The sequence below is a fragment of the Ursus arctos genome, unplaced genomic scaffold (genome assembly GCF_023065955.2).
Source record: "Ursus arctos isolate Adak ecotype North America unplaced genomic scaffold, UrsArc2.0 scaffold_32, whole genome shotgun sequence".
Lineage (NCBI taxonomy): Eukaryota > Metazoa > Chordata > Mammalia > Carnivora > Ursidae > Ursus > Ursus arctos.
The window spans coordinates 16184139-16206929 of NW_026623008.1; the positions used below are offsets into that span (position 1 = coordinate 16184139).

Sequence of the window (22791 nt, forward strand, 5' to 3'; positions counted from 1 at the left end):
GTCTGACGCTGCGTCTGCAGTTAGGAGGGTCTCAGAGGCTGGAGGAGGCCGTGACCTTATCCTTGGGGGCTGCCAAATACCAGTGGGGGAGTCCCAGCCCTCCCCTGGTCTGATGGGGGGTTGGGGCTGGACCAGTCCAGATAAATGCCCTCTGCAGCCACCAGTCCCTCTCTGTTCCCCAGGGCCACCCTCAGCACCGGTGAATCTGATCTCCAGCGTGAACGGGACATCCGTGACCCTGGAATGGGCTCCTCCCCTGGATCCAGGCGGCCGCAACGACATCACCTACAACGCGGTGTGCCGCCGCTGCCCTTGGGCGTTGGGCCACTGCGAGACCTGCGGGAGCGGCCCCCGCTTCGTGCCCCAGCAGACGAGCCTGGTGCGGGCCAGTCTGATGGTGGCCAACCTGCTGGCCCACATGAACTACTCCTTCTGGATCGAGGCCGTCAACGGTGTGTCCGACCTGAGCCCCGAGCCCCGCCGGGCCGCTGTCGTCAACATCACCACAAACCAGGCAGGTAGGCGGAGAGGCTCCGTCCCCCAGCTTCCCAGGCCCCTGGTCCTCGTGGGATCCGAGTGCTGTCACGGGCTCGCTGTGGCCTTCCGGGCAAGGGTCTGTCTCTCCTCGCCCTGCCTTCCTCCCCAGCACTCGGAGCTCCAGGCTCTCCAGGCCCTTAGAAGAGGACAACATGTCCTGTAGGTGGGAAGAAGCCAACAAGGTCGGCACGGCATTCGTAGGTTCCAGAACTTTCTCTCTGCCTGTGTTTCTTCCCTGATGCAACGGGAATAATGGTACCTGCCTCAGGTACTATTATGAGGCTTAGGTGAGAGAAATGAAAATGCTTAGCCCAGCACCCGGCCCAAGGTACACGCTCGATAAATGTCATTAAAACAGAAAATCACTCTGATTATCATTTTCCAGAACACCTGCCACTGTGCCCCTGGGATGGTTTAGTTGCACTGGTTTGGACAACAGCCATCGATCTCTGGGTTCCTAGCCAGTTCTTGGGCTGAGTTCTGCCCCGGAGCCCCTCCCTTCCCAAATTCTGGTGGGTCCTGCCTGTCAAGTGACCGCCCGACCCAGGAGCCCACCATAGCAGCTTCGCCATCCATAGCCACCCCAGCACGTGGCCCCCACCCCGTCTCTGGCGCAACAGAAACCGTTCTCAGCATGTCACCGAGGAGGAGACCGAGGCTCTGTGTCACCACATAGGAAGTGGCAGAGTTGGGATCCGAACCCAGGTCTGTCTCTTCCCCAAGTGAGATGGGACTCCCAACTGTGAGCCCAGGGCACCCCCTCTCTGATGCTAGGGCTTCATCCACTTGAGAGACTCTCATCCGACCAGCATTTGTGGGGCGCCCACAGAGTGCCCTGCTCTGCCCTCGGGGCTGGCGACACTGTGGGGAATAGGCCTGTGTGTCTGCTCTTGTGGCCCTGCCCTTGCCTGCTGGTCTCCGGGGAGATGGGGTGGGGGGCAGCTGGCTGGCCAGGGCAGGGTGGAACCCCAGAACCCACCAGCATCTCTGACACCAGCAGTACACTCCATCATGAAGAGAAAAACCCTCTCTTGAAGGCACACTCCCTTCCAGCCACCAGACAGGTTCTCTTCCCAGGGAACCTTCCTGAAAGGGCTGTCTGTGCAGCCATGTCTGCGTCCTCTCTCTGTGAGCCTCTTCAGGCAGCTCCGGTCAGGCCTCTTTCCCCAGCTGTCCCCTGCAGTTCAGTGTCCCCACCTGGCCACACGCAGTGGAGACTTCTCTCCCTGTCCTTTCCTCCCTCGTGGAACACTTTTCTCTTGCCCCCATGCCCCGCACACCCCCCACCCCGTTTTCTGTCCACTGTCTGCCCTGCCCATCTCCATCTCTGCCAGCCCCTCTTCCTGAAACAACCTCGGGAGGCTGGGGGACCCCACACTTGTCTTGGACCCTCCTCTCTTCCATGTCCACCCAGGGCCACCTTTTCTGAGGGACCTTATCAGGGCCCATGGCTAGGAACCCCACCGTCATGCTGACATTTGTCACCGGCACAGACCTCTCCCCTGAGGCCCGTGTGCCCGCTCCCACTCCCTCTCAGATGTGTTTTAGCCACACGCACCCCCAGATCTGCACCTCCCACAGTCTCTCCCCTCAGGACATGGGACCACTGTTCGTGGGGCCGCGCAAGACCCAGAGCCTGTTGTCATCCAGACTCTCCCTCCCTGTCTCGGTACCACGTCCACCCACCTGCCAGGCCCACCGGGCCTCCCTCCAGGTGACCGCCTCGGCCTCAGAACTCCTTCTGGTCCATCTCTCTGAGCTCAGGCAGCCGTAACAAAATACTATAGGCCGGGGGCTCAAACCCCAGAAATGTACCGATCACAGTTCCCGAAGCTGGTGGTCCAAGATCAGGGTGCTGGCCAATTCGGTTTCTAGTGAGAGCCTTCTGCCTGGCTTGTGGAGAGCTGCCTTCTCGCTGTGTCCTCACAAGGCAGAGAACGAGAGAAGTCTCTGGTGTCTCTTCTAACAAAGGCACTAGGGCCTCGCCTGCAGGACCCCGTCTACACCTAATCATCCCCCGAGGCCCTGACTACAAATACGATCAAGTGGGGGGTTAGGGCTTCAATATAGGAACTTGGGGAGGGGGACACGGTTCAGCCCCCAGCACATCCCCATCCCCCACCCTGTGTTGTCTGGACAAGCCCAGGAGCCCGCTCCCCTTGCCCCCAGGATGCCTTCTCACACCACGTCCTGAATGAGCTTTAAAAGTGTGAGTGAGGTCTGGCCCTACGAGCCCTTAACCAGCTTCAGTGTGAGCTCAGACCCCCCCGGGCCAGGCCAGGGGGCACCCATGCCTCCCATCCCCCCCCAGCCTCACCCACCTGCTCTTGCCTGGCTCCCTCCCTTGCAACCACACCGGCCTCCCGTCCACCTGCCCATCTCGTGAGCACACCAAGCCCTTGCCTGCCGTGGCCTTCTCCTTCGGAGCGACGGGCTCCTCTCCGTGATGTCCGGTGGCTGGTTCCTTCAGTCCTCGGTTCCACTGTCATCCCTGCCTCGGGGAGGCCCACGCTGACCCCAGCTAAAAGGACCCTGTCCCCTCCCGGCCCGGCCCTGTGGATACAAGGTCTGCTCTATCACATGCTGGTCCTTCTTCCTGTCCCTCATGGTGCTTAACCCGCCCGTGATTACACATCCGTTCGCCTTATTTACTTTCTGTCTCTCTATCGATCATAAGCTCTTTGAGGGCCGCCTTGGCCACTATGGATCCTCAGGTCTTAGCCGACCACAAGGCATGTGGAAGGTCTTCAGGAAATTGAGGGGGGGTGCCTGGGGCAGAAAACAGCCCTGAGCCAATGGGTGAGGTCTGGCCTCAGGGACAGCTGGCCCCCTTCTCTCTCCTCCTCTCCCTCCCTCTTCTCTACAGCCATCTCCTCTTTGGAGCCCTTCTGGTGCCCCCACCCTGTTTCCCTCCCACCTCTGTGGTCTGGTCCCCCTTTGTGTCTGCTCCCCTCACACAGCACCTCTTGCCTTGGACCTTCTCTGTTTTTTGGGGCACGCACATACTGCTGGCACTGGTGTGTGTTCCTCTCGAACAATGGTCTTAGCTGACGCTCACCTCCTCCTGGCAGGCGGGCAGGTGGTGCTGCGGGCTTCCCTTTCTGGATGGGGGAAGTGCCACTCCAGACAGTGCTGGTCCTGGCCAGCCGGAGAAGGCCGGCTTGTAAACCCAGGCCCGACTCCCTGGCTGATGGGGGGTCCTACACCACGCTCTCCAACTTCACTCTGGACTGACTTCTTAATTTTCTATGTTGAAGGCACCCAGCAATATTTGTTGGGCACCTACCATGTGCAGCCCCTGCCTTCAGGGAGCTTCAGGAGCAGGGGGGAAGAGAGGACACCCAGATAGCGGGACAGGGGAGGTGTGGGGCAGAGAGTCAGCCTGGCTGCGGCCGGCTGTAGCTGGCACTTTCCAGCCGACTCACCTCGGGGGTGGGTGCACTGAACGCGGGAGGGAGAAAGGGAGGGAATGGATGACCCAGTCACTGAGTGAGGGGGTGAACCGGGTGACCCTAGTGTGACGCAGGAATCCTGGAGTTCAGATGCGCCCAGCTCATGGCCTTCCCCTGAGTTTCAGAGCTGCTGCCGTCCTGCCCTCCAAACCCAGGCATCCAGGACGCTGCTTCCTTCTCTTCTTCCCCTCTCCTCCCTCCTCCTCAGGCACTCCTGAGAGCCTGTCCCACCCCAGGCCCTGGGAGATAGAGACATCCAGTGGTGGGGCCCCAGGACGGTGAGAGTGTCTTCTTGATGGGGCTGGTGGGGGTCCAGCACCCTTGCAGGAGATGGGCCTGGCCAGAGAGGAGGAGGAGGCAGTGAAAGCTGGGGGAGTTGGGCCTCGTCTGGGTCAAGCCAGCTGCAGCATCCTAGACCAGAGCCAGGCTGTGCTGACCAGGTGGGGGTGGGCGTGGACCAGAGCGGCAGCCGGTGATTTACTAGGAGGATAGGAGGGTGCTGGGTCTCCTTAGATGGGGGCGGGGGCAGGGCAGTTGACAAGGTGAGCAGGCCCAAGCCAGCATCCCTGGGACAGAGGCTGGTCTCCGTTATCCCCCATCCTCCCATCTGACCTAGGCTGGTCTCCTTCCCCCAGCCCCGTCCCAGGTGGTGGTGATCCGCCAGGAGCGGGCCGGGCAGACCAGTGTCTCCCTGCTGTGGCAGGAGCCGGAACAGCCCAATGGCATCATCCTGGAGTATGAGATCAAGTACTATGAGAAGGTACCAGCGGGCAAGGGAGGAGGGGGGAGGGACCAGGCGGGAGGACCGGGGCTGACCACCCCTGTCCCGGGCAGGACAAGGAGATGCAGAGCTACTCCACCCTCAAGGCTGTCACCACCAGGGCCACCGTCTCGGGCCTGAAGCCCGGCACCCGCTACATGTTCCAGGTCCGAGCCCGCACGTCCGCCGGCTGCGGCCGCTTCAGCCAGGCCATGGAGGTGGAGACTGGGAAACCCCGTGAGTGCGGGGAGCGGGGAGGGCGAGGGAGCTGGGCCAGCTGGTGCCGGGGCCTGGTGGCCGGAGGAAGGGAACGGGCCGAGCTGCTGCCTGTGCCGGAGTGGCATTTTTACAGGTGAAACACTGAGGCTCAGAGAAGGGAAGTGACTTGTCCAGGGTGACAGAGCCGGTGACAGCCCACCAGACCCTGGCTGTCACCGAGTTACCAGTGCGTCTGGCCGGCCTCACGGTGCCCTTTGCCATCAAGATCACTGTGCCTGTCCCAGAGACGCTCAGTGAGTTGCTGTTGTGCACATCCCCATCTCCCAGATGAGGAAGATGAGGACCAGAGCAGTAAAGTGAATTGCCCAAGGTCCTCCAGCACAGCGGGATTTGAACCTGGTCAGTCTGGGGACAAATTCTGCGCCCCTTCCCCAGCCCCTTCCTGCCCTCAGGCTCCAGAACAGGGATTCTCACAGCAGGGGCTGGGAGGTGTTGGAAATGCTGATTCTCAGGCCCCACCCCAGACCGTCTGAATCAGAAACCCTGGGGTCAGGGCCCAACAATTTTTAAAGATTTTATTTATTTATTTATTTATTTATTTATTTATTTATTTATTTATTATATTTTAGAGAGAGAGTGTGCACGCGCAGGGGGAGGGGCAGAGGGAGAGGGAGAGAATCTCAAGCAGACTCCAGGCGAAGCACGAAGCCTGATGCGGGGCTCGATCTCACGACCCTGAGATCATGACCTGAGCCAAAATCAAGAGTCAGATGCTTAACCGACTGAGCCACCCAGGCGCCCCAACAATTCAGGCTTTATTACCCCTGAGGGTGATTCTGAGGCACATTCAAGCTTGGGAGTGCTCTGCCCCCGTCTCCAGCTGCCTGGGGTCCTCTCTGTGCTCTATACAGAGGTACCCTCCAGGGGGTGGTGCTAGGATAGAAAGGTTCAAGGCCGAGTTGATAGTGTGTCTCAGCTCTGAGGTCTGATACCACATTGAGACTGCCCGACTCAGAATCCTGCCTGGCTCCATCCCATTTACTGTGTGGCCTTGAGTAAGTTCCTTGAGTCTCTGAGCCCCAGTGTTCTTGTCTGAAAACTGAAGATAATGCTGGGATCTCCCTGTAATTGGGACTGGAACGTGCATCTCTGAGCACATTCAGCTTTGCTGCTGTTTGAACCACAGGCAGGACGGCATATCTAGTGCTTCTCTGGGGCTCGCACAGTCCCAGGAAGTGCTGGCACCAGGGTGGGAAGCCAGGAAGCCTGGGGCAGCAAGGTCTTGAAGGGGCAGCTTAGTCAAGGGGAGGGTGGGGTCAAAGGAGGAGGTGGCCTATGACCTGATCCAGGGCGGACTCACAGCTGAGGATGCTGCCCACTGGGTGTGCCCCCGGGGGAGCCCCCAGATGCCCGGGCCTGTGTGGCCGGTCCCCCCACCCTGCTCTCCCCGCACTAGGGCCCCGCTACGACACCCGGACCATTGTGTGGATCAGCCTGACGCTCATCGCGGGCCTGGTGGTGCTTCTGCTCCTGCTTATCTGCAAAAAGAGGTGGGTGGTCCTGGTCCCCAGCCACCCCCAGCCCCTCTTCCGCAGCGCTGTGTGTCCAGCCTGTCCCAAGCCCCACCCCGCCGCCTGGGGCTGGGTTCGCTTCCAGGTATACCTGTTCTTTCCTCCCTCGCAGAGCACTTTTGTCTTGCCCCCATGCCCCGCACACCCCCCACCCCGTTCTCTGTCCACTGTCTGCCCTGCCCATCTCCATCTCTGCCAGCCCCTCTTCTCGAAACAACCTCGGGAGGCTGCGGGACCCCACACTTGTCCTGGAACCTCCTCTCTTCATGTCCACCTGAGGCCGCCAACGCTGAGGGACCTTATCAGGGCCCATGGCTAGGAGCCCCACTGTCATGCTGACATTTGTCACCAGCACAGACCTCTCTCCTGAGACCCCGCTTGGATGTGTTTTAGCCACGCGCCCCCCAGATATGCACCTCCCACAGTCTCCCCCCACTCAGGACATGGCACCACTGTTCGCGGGGTCGCTCAATCCCCAGAGCCCCTCGTCATCCAGACTCTCCCTCCCTGTCTTGGTACCACGTCCGCCCACCAGCCAGGTCCGCCTCCGCCTCATTTAATCCTGTGATGCAGACATTCTGGTCCCACATTGAGCTAGTTGGCATCAGAGACGTTAAGCCTCTTCCACCAAGTCAATGTCAGAACTGGGACAGGAACCCAGGTCCTTGTTCTCTCTCCTACTCCATCCCAGAGGGAAGTGGAGACAGACACTGTGCCTCGAGTGGGCTTGGGAGCCCAGACAGTGAGGCCTGGAAGCATCCTCCTGTTCATGGAGACACGGGCCCAGGGAAGGGAGGGGGCTGGCCAAGGTCACACAGTATCGTAGATACCAGAAGCCTCCTGTCCCCAACCCTGGGGGGGGGGGTCATGTAAAATGGGACTTATGTTGTGTAGACTGCTGTGCGGGCCAAGTGCACTTGACTTTGTAAATTTTAATTGTCAAAGATGTCACCGTCCAGCTGGGTTGAGAGCCTGAGAGCAGGGGCTCCCCTCTGCAGGGGCAGGAGCTGGCATGAAAAGGGAAGGAGCTAGAAGGGAGGAGCTCTGATCTGTCCCCGAACGGGGTCAGGGCTGAGGCTAGGGCTGTCCTCCGCAGGCACTGCGGCTACAGCAAGGCCTTCCAGGACTCGGATGAGGAGAAGATGCAGTATCAGAACGGGCCAGGTGAGTGCAGGGGCCCAGGCACATGTGGCAGAGAGGCCACGGTGGGAGCCCGCTCTGGTCTGGGGAAGGGACAGGTGGGGAGGGGCAGGGTGCCCACGGAAAAGATGAGAGCCCCAGAGATAGACAGCAGGACGTCAGAGACCCAAGACCTCAGAGGCGGAGTGCTGTTCACCCTCACTGGCTTTGCAGACCCCCCAAGGATGCTAGAAACCCTCTGCCCGGGGAAATGCACACATTTGTACACTCACACAGTTCTGCATACAGTTTCGGAGGGAGCGGGTCATATACTCTTGGATAAGAACCCGTGCTATAGAGCTTTCCCAGGACCCTGCAGAGACCCCAGAAAACAAGGTAAATACCTTGTTTTTTAATACCTCCATACCTCATGTCTGTGCCTGTGGCCAACATTACTATCAATTATGGTACCAATTCTCATTGAGCTGAGTGCAGCCTCAGAATCCTTCTTAACATAGTTTTCTAGAGAACTACTTTCAATCAAAGTTAGCGTTTGTGATGAAAACTTTTTTTGCTATATTTCTACCCCAGAGCAATTTAGAAAGACCTTAAAGACTCTAGAAGTGACCCCCAAAAAACAACAGATATGCTCAGAACTCACTGGCAACCCCAAAGTCCCCTAGAGACCCCATAGCTCCTCCACAGAGATCCCATTTTCACTTGGTAAGCATGTATTGGGCACCTACTGTTTGCCACCACAACCTGAGCTTCCTGGGGATGCTCCTTACCCTCCACGCCCCACCCCAGACCTATCCCAGGTCCATGGGACGCTGTGAGAGAGTTTCCTGCGCCCCACTGATGGGCCTTCTCTCCTGGCCCCTCAGCACCCCCACCTGTCTTCCTGCCCCTGCACCACCCCCCGGGGAAGATCCCGGAGCCCCAGTTCTATGCAGAACCCCACAATTATGAGGAACCAGGCCGGACGGGCCGCAGTTTCACCCGAGAGATTGAAGCCTCCAGGATCCACATCGAGAAAATTATCGGCTCTGGTGAGCCCTGGGGGTTATGAATGTGGGGACAGCATAGAGGGGTGCCCAGGGGAGGGGCACCCAGGGCAGGGGGAGAGGGGACTCACGGAACACACGTTGTGTGGGGCGGGGGAATGCTGGGGTCCAGGTGTGGCGAGGTGGGTCCCATAGCCCTTCCCTGCCTGCCCCGCTTGGGGTCCACAGGGGAGTCCGGGGAAGTCTGCTACGGGCGGCTGCAGGTGCCGGGGCAGCGGGACGTGCCCGTGGCCATCAAGGCCCTCAAAGCCGGCTACACGGAGAGACAGCGGCAGGACTTTCTGAGTGAGGCGTCCATCATGGGTCAGTTTGACCACCCCAATATCATCCGCCTTGAAGGTGTCGTCACCCGTGGTAGGTGCCAGGCAAGAGCAGCCTCACCCCGAAGGCTCCCTCCTACCCCAGGACGGAAGTCTGGGTCTGGGTCCATCCCCGGACCACCATGCTTTGCCCCTGCCCCGTCCCTCTGGTTCAGGTCCCTGGATGACTTGGTTGGGGAGGGGGCCCAGAGCCTGGGACCTCAGTGGGAACCCTAGGCTCCCTGAAGCCCTCAGTGCTGGCCCACCTCCTGGCAGCTTACAGAGGGCCCACGTTCCTGGGGTCTCCGATCAACAGACCTGATCCCCACACCAAAAGCCACACCCTCCCTCTGCCCCTCCCCAGGCCGCCTGGCAATGATCGTGACCGAGTACATGGAGAATGGCTCTCTGGACGCCTTCCTGCGGGTGCGTGCCCCACGCCGCCTTCCCCATGGGTGGGGGAGGGGACTTCAGTCTGGGTGTTGGGAGATAAGGTGAGGCCTCCAAACACCCGCAGGAGCTTGGACCCAATGGGCCTGGGGAAGGGAAGAGAGGTATAGGGAGGGGTCTTAACGACCAGCCCATTAAATTGCCTTGCAGCCCCCCATCACGTGACGGGCCCTCTGCTGCACGGGGTCCTCTGCCCTGCACATGGGCTAAGAGGGGTGCCTCCGTGGAGACCCAGGGCCCAGCCAGCCTGGAGGCATGGCGGGTGTGGTGGAAGTGGCTAGCCTCCAGCCCCTCCCCCCTGCCGTTCCTTTGCTGCGTGTTCGGGCGCAGGGCTTCACCTCTCGGGGCCTCCGTGTCTCCTTCTGCAAAATGGGTGAGAAGTCATCACAGCCCCACCTCCCTGTCAGGGTCGCTGTGAGTGTAAATGAGACCATGGGAAGGAGCTGAAACGGGACCGTGCTGCTTAAGCAGGGAGGATACTTCGCAGGCGGCACAGAGCCTCGCTGAAGCACAGCCGTGTCCCCTACAGACTCACGACGGGCAGTTCACCATCACGCAGCTGGTGGGCATGCTCAGGGGCGTGGGCGCCGGCATGTGCTACCTCTCGGACCTGGGCTACGTCCACCGCGACCTGGCCGCCCGCAACGTCCTGGTTGACAGCAACCTGGTGTGCAAGGTGTCCGACTTCGGGCTCTCCCGGGTACTGGAGGACGACCCCGACGCGGCCTACACCACCACGGTGCGTGGTCCCCCTCCCCCCCGCTTTCCAGTAGGACCGGGGAGGGCTCCCCCACATGTAGTTAAGTGAAGTTGGAAATGTCGGGCTTGCCTTCAACCGGGGGCAAGTCCTACCTCTTCTCTGCACCTCGGTTTCCCCCTCTGGGATAGGGGAGCCCTCTTTCCCACCTTTCCTGTGTGCTGGGTAGCCTGGGGAGACTCCAGGGCTGGCCCCACTGTCACTCACTCTCTGGGAGGTTTTGGGAGGGTCGGTGTCTCTCTGAATCACAAATCCACTCCCCGCATCCGTCTGTAAGGATTGGCTAAACACTAGTGTCTGTGGAGCTTGTCCCACAGAGATACAGGCTTCTCGAGAGAAGCCTTGGGGGACACCTTCAAGGCAAGAGGCTGAGTGGGCCGGGGCTCAGACCCCCCCACTCTGCTTCAGTGAGAACCTTCCCTCGGGGTCTCACCTAGCGAGCATCCTGACGAGGTTTCACGTAGAGAAAGGATTTTGTGACAAACACAGAAACAAACAAGAAGGAAAGGAAGGAAGAGTAGGGAGGTAATGAGCAAGCCTCGTCCCGCGGGCTTCGTCCCTTGTCAGCCTGTTGACTGGCTCACTGAGCACCTACGATGTTCCAGGCACACCACACGCTTCCTTCGCTCAGTCTTCAAAGCAGCTGTGCGTGCCCGTTCCCCGAGCAGAACAGGGGCTCTAGGAAGGTGGAGGCCGTGTCTCCGCTCCTAGGCGGCCGGTTTTCCAGGCCTGACCCAGCGCTCGGCTCCCTGCCTCGGGCCGGGGAGAAGCCTCGGCACGCCTGTGTGTCTTGTAGGGAGGCAAGATCCCCATCCGCTGGACAGCCCCCGAGGCCATCGCTTTCCGGACCTTCTCCTCGGCCAGCGACGTGTGGAGCTTCGGCGTGGTCATGTGGGAGGTGCTGGCCTACGGGGAGAGGCCCTACTGGAACATGACCAACCGTGATGTGAGTCCGGGACCCCAGCTGGGCAGAGGCCGCGGCGGGGCGGGCTGGGCTCGGGGGGAGGGACAGCCTCCAGCCCAGCACTGTGCTTGCCCCCTCCCCAGGTCATCAGCTCCGTGGAGGAGGGGTACCGCCTGCCCGCGCCCATGGGCTGCCCCCGCGCCCTGCACCAGCTCATGCTGGACTGCTGGCACAAGGACAGGGCCCAGCGGCCTCGCTTTTCCCAGATTGTTGGCGTCCTCGATGCCCTCATCCGGAGCCCTGAGAGTCTCAGGGCCACTGCCACTGTCAACAGGTGCCTGACGCCCACCCCAGCTCTGCCCAAGTCCAGCAGCCCTCCTGGCGTTTCCCCAGATAAGGCCCAGACTTAGAGTCAGCCCTGACATTCGGACCACACCTAGCCTGGGTCCCAAAGCCCTGCCCTGCCTGGGCCCCTGACCCCTGTTCTGCCTGGGCCCCTGACTGCTGAGCTTCCTGGGCCCCTGACCCCTGCCCTGCCTGGGCCCCTGACCTCAATCCTTCCTGAGCTTTCCTCAGCCCCCTCCTCTCAGGCCTGGAGGCTCTATCGTCAGAACCTTTGCCCACTACTGAGCCTGCATGGAGGCTGAGGGTGGCTAGTGCCAGGGTCCTTGAGGAGGGCAGAGGCCCTGGCAGGCCACTTACCAAGGGCCCCTGTGTCTCAGGTGCCCGCCCCCTGCCTTTGCCCAGAGCTGCTTTGACCTCCGTGGGGGCGGGGGTGGCGGCGGGGGCCTCACCGTGGGGGACTGGCTGGACTCCATCCGCATGGGCCGCTACCGGGATCACTTCGCCGCCGGCGGGTACTCCTCCCTGGGCATGGTGCTGCGTATGAATGCTCAGTGAGTGAAGGGTCGGGCGGCACCTGGGGGGTGGGGACAGGGGAGGAGGGCAGGGGAGCAGAGGCAGGACCACGGAGGAGGTCGGAAGCTCCAGGGGATGGCTCTGCCCCTGTCATGGTTCCCGGCCTCCCAGGCCGACCTGGTCAGCATCACCCTTCCTTCACAGGGACGTGCGTGCCCTGGGCATCACCCTCATGGGCCACCAGAAGAAGATCCTGGGCAGCATCCAGACCATGAGGGCCCAGCTGACGAGCACCCAGGGGCCCCGCCGGCACCTCTGACCCAAAGCCAGCAGGGCCTGGGCAGCGGCTAAAGCAGACCCGGGTCCTGTCGGCCGTCAGAGGACTTGCAGGGTTGGCCGGGGGTCAGACAGCCCCCCAAGCCTCTGTCCCTCCTCTCAGGTGCCAGGGAGGCCAAGAGCTCCGCCGCAGGACCTGGACGTGTCAGGGTCAGGCTGCCTGGGAAGGGGCGCTCGGTGCCCAGCACGGCTGGGACATCTGCCCCCAGGGCGGAGGGGCTTCTCTTCCCCAGTGACACAGAGCCTGACAGAGGCATCACTCCCCGGCCTCCGTGTGTGCGTGTGTGCGTGCGTGTGTTCATATGCTGTAGGGATGTGTTTTCATGGGGTGTGGGAGGCTTTGTGAACATTTGTGATCATGTGTGCGTGTCCACCCATCAGGTCTGAGCACGGATGTGTGTTTCTGGCGTGCATGCTTTTCCATTACGGCGGGGGGCATACGTGCGTGACCGTGGGTGGCGTGTCACGAATGAGGACGGGTGTCACAGGCCTGAGAGCACAGAACTTGGTGTGATGCTGCCCACTGAATATGGGCCCAGGCCCCAGCACCCGCAGGGATCAGGGAGAGGCTCATGCCCACCTCCCCCACACCTGGAGGCCGGAATGAGGGGCCACTTCAGAACTGCACCAGCACCAGGCCCCCCCCCTCGCCTCTGCCCGGGTGAGCCCTCCCCGGCTCTATCTCAGGTTTGAGCCCTCCCTCTAGCAGGTGCGGGGCCACCTACAGCCTCCACCTGGCTCCCACCGCTGCTTCCACAGGAAAACAGGGTTCCTGGCCAGCCCCTCTGGCCGCCTGCTGTGTAGACATCGCTGTAGAGGACACAAGATGTCCTCAGCTGGACTTGGCTGCCTGGCCAGGGGCCAGGGCTGTGCATGTCCCTCTGGGCGCCTGTGCCCCTCCAAGGCCCAGGGCTCCTCACTTGGAAGAGCCTCTGCCAGCCTCACTGCCTGGCCCTGGCCTGCATTCCTCCCCTCTCAATCCTAAGACAGGGACCATAAGATCCCAGCTTTTCAGCCCCATGTCCACCCCCTCTTGCACCACCTCGGGAGACCAAGGCCTAGAGAGGGGGTGTGCCTTGTCCAAGGTCACACAGCAACCAAGTTTCGGAGCTGAGGCCGCCTGCCTCCCAGCCCAGGGCTCTTTCCCCCACACACCATCCCACACTGACAGCTGTGGGTGAGAGGGGGCTTCAGAAGCTCCCCCGCCCCGAGACCGACCCTCCCCTTTACGGCCCACCAGGGTATGTAAATATCTTTTTTCTACCATGCCAGAATATTTTTTCCTCACTCCTGACAATGCAAAAATGGTCTTCAAAGCACATAAAAAGCACCCAGGGTGAGAAAGCACCATCCCAGGGGAAGCTTGGCAGGCAGGGCCCAAGGAATCCCACTGGGCAGGATGCCTTGTGCCCCCTGCCGGCCCCAGAGGGAGGGGCAACCCAGCTCCCCACCCCCTGCCCAGCCTTCCCCCTAGCCAGCACAGCTGTTCCGCAGAGACACCAGCACTGAGCCCCCCCTTCCTCCTGCAATAATCTGGGGAGTCTCAGCCCCGCCTAGGTGCTGCGGCCAGCTCTCTACACCTCTCTATATATTATATTACTATATAGCCGAGCTGTTCTTCCTTCCTATGGAAGTCGGAAACATGGTCAGGACACGATCCGGGGAGGACCCTGTCTTCCTCCCACCCCCACCCCACTCTCACCCAGTTCCTGGGCTCTGATCCTCACAGTCAGGGTGGACACGGTGGGCCCAGCACTTGCAAAAGTGTGGCCCCTGCCCCGGGTGTGAGGTACCCTTGGGGTCCCAGGGATCTGCTTCTCTGTGGTCTTCATCCTGAGTCTTGAATTTGTCCACAATGAGAATAAATTCTGCCTCATCTTTGCCCGTGTCCCCCATTTTTTTTGCATCCTTTCAACCTTGACATCACCTGATAAGGAAGAACAGCCTTATGCTCTGCGTCTACTGTATGCATTGCATACATTTTTCCTGCTCTGGTCTTCTCGTCTATCCCAGGAGGTAGGATTCATGCACCCATTTTATATATGGGGAGGCTGAGTCTTACAGAGGCCAACTTGCCTAAAGTCAAGTTTGGGGGTTGCTGAGCCAGAACCCCGGTTTTTCCAACTCCAAAGCCCATGCTCTGCTAGGAAGCATCCCCACAGGCCCCAAATTCTCTCTTTCAAGATGTGCAGATGGTGCTTAACACTGCAGCACGATTGATTGCAAGCGGGCCTTGCCCTTGCCTCAAGTTCTCTTGTGGAAGAAAGACATGCTCTGGGGGAGGAACACACGAGGAAGGAGCATTTCATGGGAACAATTTCCCTGGGACTAATGGGTCCATGGAGAGACCTGGGTGCCGTGGGCAGAGAAGGGGTGCAAGCACCTGCTATAGTGACGTCAGAGGCTGAGGACCCATCTCTGTTCCGGGAGAGAGGGGACAGCAGCAGGAGCCAGGGCGGCGGCATCGGAGGGAGAGCAGAGCCTGACTATGTCCATTTGGGGAAAATGCCCCTGGGGGTCCTATGGCTGAGCAAGCAAATGATCCCCAGACCTCCTCGAGCTGAGGGAAGGATCTTCGTTCCTGCACCTCCCTCCGACTGGAGACCTAGACCAGGGAGAAAACATTTTACTGTGTTTCCTTCATTGTCTAATAATCCCAGCAGCCCTATGAGATTGGTAATACTGTCTCCATCTTACAGTTGGGCACAAGCATGCTCAGAGAGGCCAGTGTCCCACGTGGCAGAATGACCACGTAAAGCTAGAACTGTCTGATTTCTAGCCAGGTGCGCATCTCCTGAAACTCTAAACTCTGCTCCAGGCCTCCTCCCCATGGGACTAGCCACCTCCTATGAGGAAGAACCTGTTACTACACACCTCCTTCCCTAAGGGAAGGAATCATCAGTCTATGGAGGACACACTATGTGCGGGGTGACACTGGGGGATACAAAGATGAAGGCAGACCCTTCAGAAGCCGAAACTAGGTGGAGCTATGGAGTGTACATAAGTGGCTCCCCAGTCAGACCACTATGCTAAGTGTCCAGGAAATGGGGCACACTGAAGGATTAGAGGAGATCAAAGGAGAGAAAGCCTGGAGGGCCAGGGCTGTCACCAAGGACTTCCCGGAGGGGGAGGCATTCCGCTGGGCATTGAAGGATGAGAAGGATTTGGAGGTTCCCTTGTGTGAGGATGGATGCAGAGAAGAGGAAGAATAACACCTGGAGAAGAAACAAATGGGTTCCTGTCTAGGAAGCCTCACTCTCATAAAGTCAGCTAGTCCCCTCCAATTTAATCTATGCATTGTATTTCCAATAAAATTTGCAGTGGAGTTTTCTCTGCAAATTGACAAGGTCATCCCAAAATGTATAAGGAACAATAACCTAGAACAGCCAAGACAATTTCGAAGAAGAAAGAAGAGGAAGAGGAAGGGAACCTCACTCTACCAGATGTCAATCATTACTATAAAGCTCAAATGATTAAGATAGTTTTATTTGGTCCTGGGAATACAGAAACAGATAAAAAGAACAGAATAATAATGCCTAGGGATGGATCCAAATATATACGAGAGTCTGAAACATGACAAGGGGCAAAGGATGGTCTAGTTAATGGGTGCTATTAGGACAATTAAATACCCCCCTAGAAAAAGACAAAATTGGATCCCTGTTTATACCATTCACAAAATTAATTCCAGGTTGATTAAGGTTTAAATGTAAAAAGGTGACTATAAAAGAAACTGGAAGATAACTTTATGAACTTAGAGCGGAAAATAAGCAAGATACAAGAAAGCACAAATCCTAAAGGAAAACAATGATAAACCTATTTCAATCAAATTGAAAACTTCAACATGGCAAAAAAAAAAAAAAAAGATTTGTTAGAGCCATCGCTGGGAGGATATTTGCAAGCTGCATGATCAACTGAGAGAGAATTAGTTTCCAAAATAATTTTTAAACTTCAAAGAATCAATTTACCAAATCATTCTAAAGCATAGGAACGTGGGCAAAAGATTCAGAGACAAGTAACAGAAGAAGAAATTTGAATGGCCAATAAAGTTATAAAAAAGATTTTCAACATCACGAGTAAACATGGAAATGGAAATTAAAACAGTGAGATAGGTATTACACCAAGTTGATTGGAAACTTAGTTTATAATGCCGGCATTGATGAAGGTGTTGGGGGAATAGGAATGTTTATAAACTGCTAGTGGGAATGTAAATTGGTGCAACTGCTTTGGAGAGCAATTTGGAAACACTTAGTAAATTTTAAGATGTGCAAATCTAAGACCAAGCTGCTCCACCTTACTGTGTGTGTCTTTGAGTAAGTTCCCTAAGTAGTGCCGGAGATTCTTGTGCAGGTGATTTATTGAGGGAGAGCTCCCAGGTGAGAGAGAGAGGGGAAGGCAGATAGGGTGGGAGGGAATGCTAGGCAACGCTGCGTTCTTGTTGGAGATTAGCTTCCATCTGATGCCACGGGGAGCTCTGGAGCATTAATAGCACCAGAGCTGATCTGCTTTGAAGCAAGGGGGCCAGACTTGGACCCTTGTCAGTCATCGGTTGCCCACAGGCTGCCTGCCCCATTGCGGGAGGTTGGGTGGTGCTGTACAGTGTATCTTCCTGGGGGAGGAGGTTGCTAGGAAGAGAGCAGCTATGGGCTCTTAGCAGCCAACACTGACAGCAGCTGCGGGATGAGTGCATCTGCAGGTCGGAGGAATCTGGGCAGGTCACCCACAGTGTTTTCTACGCATCCTAGAGAAACTCATACTCACATGCAAAAGGATACATGTCCAAGGATATACACTGCGCCTTTGTATGTAATAGAAAAATGAGGAGCAGCCTAACTGCTCTCAGCAGGGGAACAGGAAAATAAGCTGCTTTATAAATACAATGAAATCATTTATCACAGTTAAAATGAACAAACTAGATCAACATGTACCAATAGGGATAAGTCTCCATGACATAATATGGAGGGAAAAAAATAAACGACAAAGGATTATGTACAGTATTATACCATTTATGTAAACTTTAAAAATATATGTCACAATAGAATTACAGGTTTTGGATCCATAACTCAGTAATGACAATACAAAAACATGCCCGAGACAGAAAAACACTGGCCTCAGCTCAGTGAGCTCTGGGGAAGAAGGGCAAGGAGTACCGAGTGGGATTGACTGCGTTTTATTTATTTTCCCTTTTAAAAAGAGAGGGCTGTGAGGCAAATATGGCAAAATGTTAACACCCATTTAATCTTGGGGGGCACATCCGCATCTGTTACTTTATGGGTTTTCTGTATATTGAAATGTTTTGTAATTAAAAATAAAGATGTTTAAAAACCACAAGAGAGGAAAGAGTTCTGAGAGCTGCCCTCAGGAAGCTCAGTGTCTCTTGAGAAACGGAATCAGGCTTTCTGGGGGGAACCTGAGAGGCTTGCGCTGTCCGCGGTGCTGAATCCCAATGGCGGGAGCTCGTGGGTGTGCTGCAACAAATCTCGTCAGCTCTCTCTCCAAACTGTGTTCCAAATGTAACCGTTTATCTCCATCTGCCCCGCCCCCTCTGCAGGAGCTTCCTCACTGGTCTCCCTGCTTCCTCTGTCACCCCCGTAATCCATTCTCTGCAAGCGGCTGAAGGGAGCTTTTAAAAACCAGAGCATGCCACTTTCCTAATTATAACCCCCCAAAAGTTTCCTATCAAGTTTGTAGTAACATCTAAAGTCCTCACCTGGCCTACAGCATCCCACATGATCAGCTCCTGCTGGCCTCTCTGACCTGCCTCCAACCATCCTCTCCCTCACTCATGCCTTTCATTTCTGGAATGTGCCAGGCCTCGGCATTAGTTCCTCCTTCCGCCTGGGATGTTCTTTCATGTCTGCAAAAGGTTCAGCCCAAATGTGACCACCTCCCACCTGAGTCACTCTCTACCATGTTACCCAATATTACCGTATTTGTAGCATTTACAACAAGTTGGATTTTTCTATCATTAACTTATTTGTTTCTTTTCTGCTCCCATAATTCAGTACGGTCTGAAAAAAGCAGGTACTCTAATTTACTCAGTGCTTTACCCACAGCACACAGCGAATCGATGGCCCTCATTCGTGTGCAACAGATATTTGTTGAAAAAATGAATGTATATCTTCTGAGCACCTGTCCTGTGACAGGCCCTGTGCTTGGCTAGGGATATGAATTCTAGAATAAATAAGATAATTCTTGCTCTCAAGATGCTCACAGGCTGGAAAAAACAGAGAAGCCAAATCACAAGATCACAGAATTCATAGAATGTTGGAATAAGTCCCTTTGCTCTTTTTAAAAAAGATTTTTTAATTAATTAATTTATTTGAGAGAGAGAGACACACACACACACAGGTGTGAGGGGCAGAGGGAGAGAGAGAATCCCAAGTGGACTCCGTGCTCACATGGAGCCCAACACAGGGCTCATTCCCACAACCCTGAGATCATGACCTGAATCCAAAACAAGAGTTAGACGCCCAACTGACTGAGCCACCCAGGCATAGCCCCTTTGCTTTTATTATAGAATTAGAGGGCTTTAAGGGAATCAGATTGGTCATTCTCCACATGCTTCTTTTTTCTTAAATAAAGAAATCCAGCCTTACCCAGAGACAGAAAAGGGCGCACCCAAGTTCACACAGCATCAGAGGCATACTCTGGGTATGAAATTCTCCACCTAATTTCTTATAGTTAGCACTTCAGGAAAGTCCTTCCACAAAGCAGCACTTTCACCACACTCTTCCACCACCTGGTTCTTGAGTGCCCTTCGAGGCACCGCCTGCAGAAGGGAAACAAATTCCCAGAGGAGTGGTTTGAGGAGCAACAGGAAATCCTCAGGCAGATGGATGCTTTAGCTTTTAATCAAACACAATGCCTAGATTTTCACCATTGGGACCTCATCTCTTTGAAGCAAGACTTGCTGTCTTTGGACTTCCCTGAGAAAACACAAAAGCCCCCTGGAAGTACAATTCTCTGAGCCCCCAGTGTGGGCAAAGCCAGCCAAACCTTCCCACCCCTATGAGGGGGCTCACTGGGACGGAAGAATAGATAATATGGTTGGGGGTTGGAGGAAGTATAGAAAGATAGTGTAGTCCAAGAAAGATAGCAAGCGAAACTTGTAATCCAAGATACCAAGCGAAACTTTCTAACCTGGTGCCACCCATGTCTCTTGCCTCATCCCCTGCTCTTACTCCCCAGCAAACCTACAGAGGAACTTCCAGCCAGGAAGAAGTACCTGCAGACCCATAAATACTCTTGGCCCTCTTCCATGACTGAGCCATAAGCGTTTTCCACTAGAGGAATGTTCCTCCTCTCCCTTCCCACCCTGTGTAATTCCTACTCATGCTTCAGCTCTCAATCTCTCTCTGGGGCCTCTCCCTAATTTAGGTTTGGGTTTCTCCCTTCTCTGAGATCCCACAGACCAGGCCTCCTCATTAAAAGAACTTATATTGCACTGTGATAGATCTCCCACCTTCACTGTGGACCAATTAAAGTCAAAACTGTCCCTATTTAGCTCGAGAACCCCAGTGCCCAGCCAAGGTCTGGCTCACGGTAAGGATTCAGTGACCAACAAAGGCACAGGCAAATAACCCTTCCTGGGGACCTGGGTATCCGTCCTGTTGTGGGGTCAGTTTCTTCTTCCTTCCCTTCCATGTGACTCTGAGCATGTCACTTGCTTCTTTGAGCCTCATTTCATCACTTATCACCTGCAGTCTGAGGTCAGTACTTACACGCACTGCACAGGCTTGTCATGAGGTTTAGAGGATAATATGAAGGTAAGACAGAGGGACAGTGCCTGGTGTTGGTCACTATAGCAGGAGGAGAGTGGCTGGGTGGCTCTGGGATGGTGTAAGGGCAAGGCTGTTGGTGAGTGTGGGTGAGGTTTTAGAAGTGGGAAGGGGTGGAGAGCTCCAGAACCCAGGACAGTCCCCTCTATCTCTCGCTTCACCCAGTGGGTGATGACCTGGGCCCACGGGCCACCACCTGTCACATTCCATCCCCATTGCCCAGGCACCTCCTTCATTAGGTACACCTCCACCTCCCCAACCCCAGGCTGCTGGGGAAGGGTCAGCTGCTGGTGTGAAATTCGCAGTCCTTGGAGAGTTTGCATTTCCATGTCTCCTGTGTTGGGGCCGGTGGAAGGTGATGAATAAAAGATGGGAATAGGGGGAGCTCCTATGGCTTTAAGAGAAATGTGATGAGCATTTAAAGTGGAGAGATTAGCGCAAGAGCCTCTCTCTGAATACCAAAAATGAGGGGTCCAGTATCAAACGTAAAATAAACCAAAATAAACCAGAAAGCCACCTTGCTGCTTTGATATGGTAGGAACCCAAGGGAAGGAGAAGGGGGCCTGGGGGCGTTGAGTAAATGTAGAGACCCAGATGAAGGGTCTGGAACCATCAGGAGAAAAGTTCAAGAGGAGGCATGGTCAAGGTGACCCAAGGGCTGAGAACAGGGCAGTGAGGGGAGAGGAGTCCAGGTGCAGCCCCCTCCTTCCCTATGCTGACACTCTTTTTGGATGCTGAATGTAATTACTGCCCCCCCAACACAAACATATACTCCTGTGAAAGAGACCGTGAAGAAAAGGCTGTCTGTGTGGCATGTAATGGGAGCCTATGTGGGTGGCTTACTGTTATTAATAATAATGAATCACTATTTACTGCACTTCTGTCATGTACCAGACCCAGTGACAAGTGCTCTCCATGCATTACACTTTCCAGTCCCCACAGCAACCTTATGAGAGTGTCACTATTACTATCCCTCTTTCATTAGTAAGGAAACTGAGGCATCGAGAGGTTATGTAACATGCTCCATGTTACACAGCTAGTGAGTGGTGGATCAGGATTTGAATGCATGTCAGCCTGACTCCCTGGGGAGCACTAATGGTGGGGTGTGCTGAAGGCAGTGGTTAAGGACGTCAGCTGTGTCCTAAGCTCAGGAATCACCCAGCAGTTCACATCTGTATCTGTCTTCTGGACAGTTGCTCCTGGGGGAAAGCATCCGAGACCCACTGGCCAAAGGGATGAGTGATGGAGTAGTGGGGTGGGGTGCATTGCTGCCGATTTGTGCTCAGTGTAAGTGGATGACCACAAGGTGTTGTGTGGACATTTCTGTGCATTTGGTGGCATGAGACTATACAAAAGGGCACGTGTGACGTTATCTCCAGGTGTGTGTATGACTTGGCATATGATTGTATGTACCTGTGTCTGTGTGAATATGACTGTGATGGGTAAGCACATCCCATGAAGGTGAAGGGGGCTGACATTACTGCATGTGCTTTTGCATGTAGAATTCAGTGACTAACATACATAAAACACACAAACGTGCGTGATTGGTGTTGGTATGTTATTGTGTATATGTCTGTATGTGTGTGAAGGGCACAGGCATTTCCGTGACTAACACGAGCCCGTGTGTGACTGAGCAGATGAATGGTGCGCCTGTGTGTAGACGCAGGTAGGAGCATGTGTGTATGTGTGTGTGTGCCAAGCCCAGATGGTCACCTCCGATTCCCTCCCTCCCCCAGTCTCTCTCCCAGTGACAGAACTGAATGTCTGTCAAGATGCTCAAAGTAGGAGTCATTGTGCCTCAATGTAAGGATTCCCAAGGCAACATTCTGGACATGGAACTTTCAAGTGCAGATACACAGCGGAGCCCCAGAGTCCTGCTTAGCCCTGAGATCCTCCCAGCAGCCCTCCCAGGCCAGGCAGGCACTCCTGGCTCTATCCTTAAGAAAGGTCAAGCCGCAGGGTGCCTGGGTGGTTCAGTCAGTTAAACGTCTGCCTTCGGCTCAGGTCATGATCCCAGGACCCTGGGATCGAGCCCCACATCGGGCCCCCTCTTCCATGGATCAGGGAACCTGCTTCTCCCTCTTCCTCTGACTGCTGCTCCCCCTGCTTGTGTGTGCTCTCTCTTTCTGTCAAATAAATAAATAAAATCTTAAAAAAAAAAAAAGTCCAGCCTCAGAATGATTACGTGTGTGTGTGTGTGTGTGTGTGTGTGTATCCACTCGTCTTCCCATCCTTTCACAGCTGGAGAAACTGAGGTTCAGACAAGTTAAGACTCTTACCTGCAACTTCAGGTCCAAATTGCTTCCCCCAAGGTCCCCTAATTTTCTGAGCTTTTGCTTCATAATTTTCCCTCTTGTCCTGTCTGAAATGAAGACAACCAATTATTCATTCAACAGTTATTCAGCACTTCCACCCTGTGACCAGATGATACTGTCTTTCAGCCTATAACCAACTCTTCAAGGACTAGGTAGTCATCTTCCCCAGACTCCCCTGAGCTTCAAATCCAGGGGGAAAGTCTTGCAGCCCCACAATGGTATGGAACTGTCCTTGGTGCTGATGCTGCACGGCCAGCATCTGCCTCCAAGGCCTGATCTGGGGTCACCTCTGGACTTTGGGAGGACCTGAAGCTGAATTATTGGAAGCACAGAGTCACGATCAGGGGAGGTGATTTTCCTGTCATGCACCAT

At 55.7% G+C, this 22791-nt stretch overlaps 1 protein-coding gene across 1 annotated transcript in view; it reads left to right on the forward strand.

Annotated features, from left to right (window-relative positions):
• Positions 1 to 12309, forward strand: part of EPHA8 (EPH receptor A8) — a 33635-nt gene extending 21326 nt beyond the window's left edge. The window contains exons 5-17 of the mRNA XM_026517102.3: positions 183 to 518; positions 4625 to 4749; positions 4824 to 4986; positions 6425 to 6518; positions 7636 to 7703; positions 8543 to 8707; positions 8891 to 9076; positions 9386 to 9447; positions 10001 to 10210; positions 11025 to 11174; positions 11276 to 11466; positions 11855 to 12028; positions 12195 to 12309. Coding sequence (XP_026372887.1) covers positions 183 to 518; positions 4625 to 4749; positions 4824 to 4986; positions 6425 to 6518; positions 7636 to 7703; positions 8543 to 8707; positions 8891 to 9076; positions 9386 to 9447; positions 10001 to 10210; positions 11025 to 11174; positions 11276 to 11466; positions 11855 to 12028; positions 12195 to 12309 — 2039 coding nt within the window. The remainder of the gene's footprint in view (positions 1 to 182; positions 519 to 4624; positions 4750 to 4823; positions 4987 to 6424; positions 6519 to 7635; positions 7704 to 8542; positions 8708 to 8890; positions 9077 to 9385; positions 9448 to 10000; positions 10211 to 11024; positions 11175 to 11275; positions 11467 to 11854; positions 12029 to 12194) is intronic.
• The last annotated feature ends 10482 nt before the right edge of the window (positions 12310 to 22791 follow it).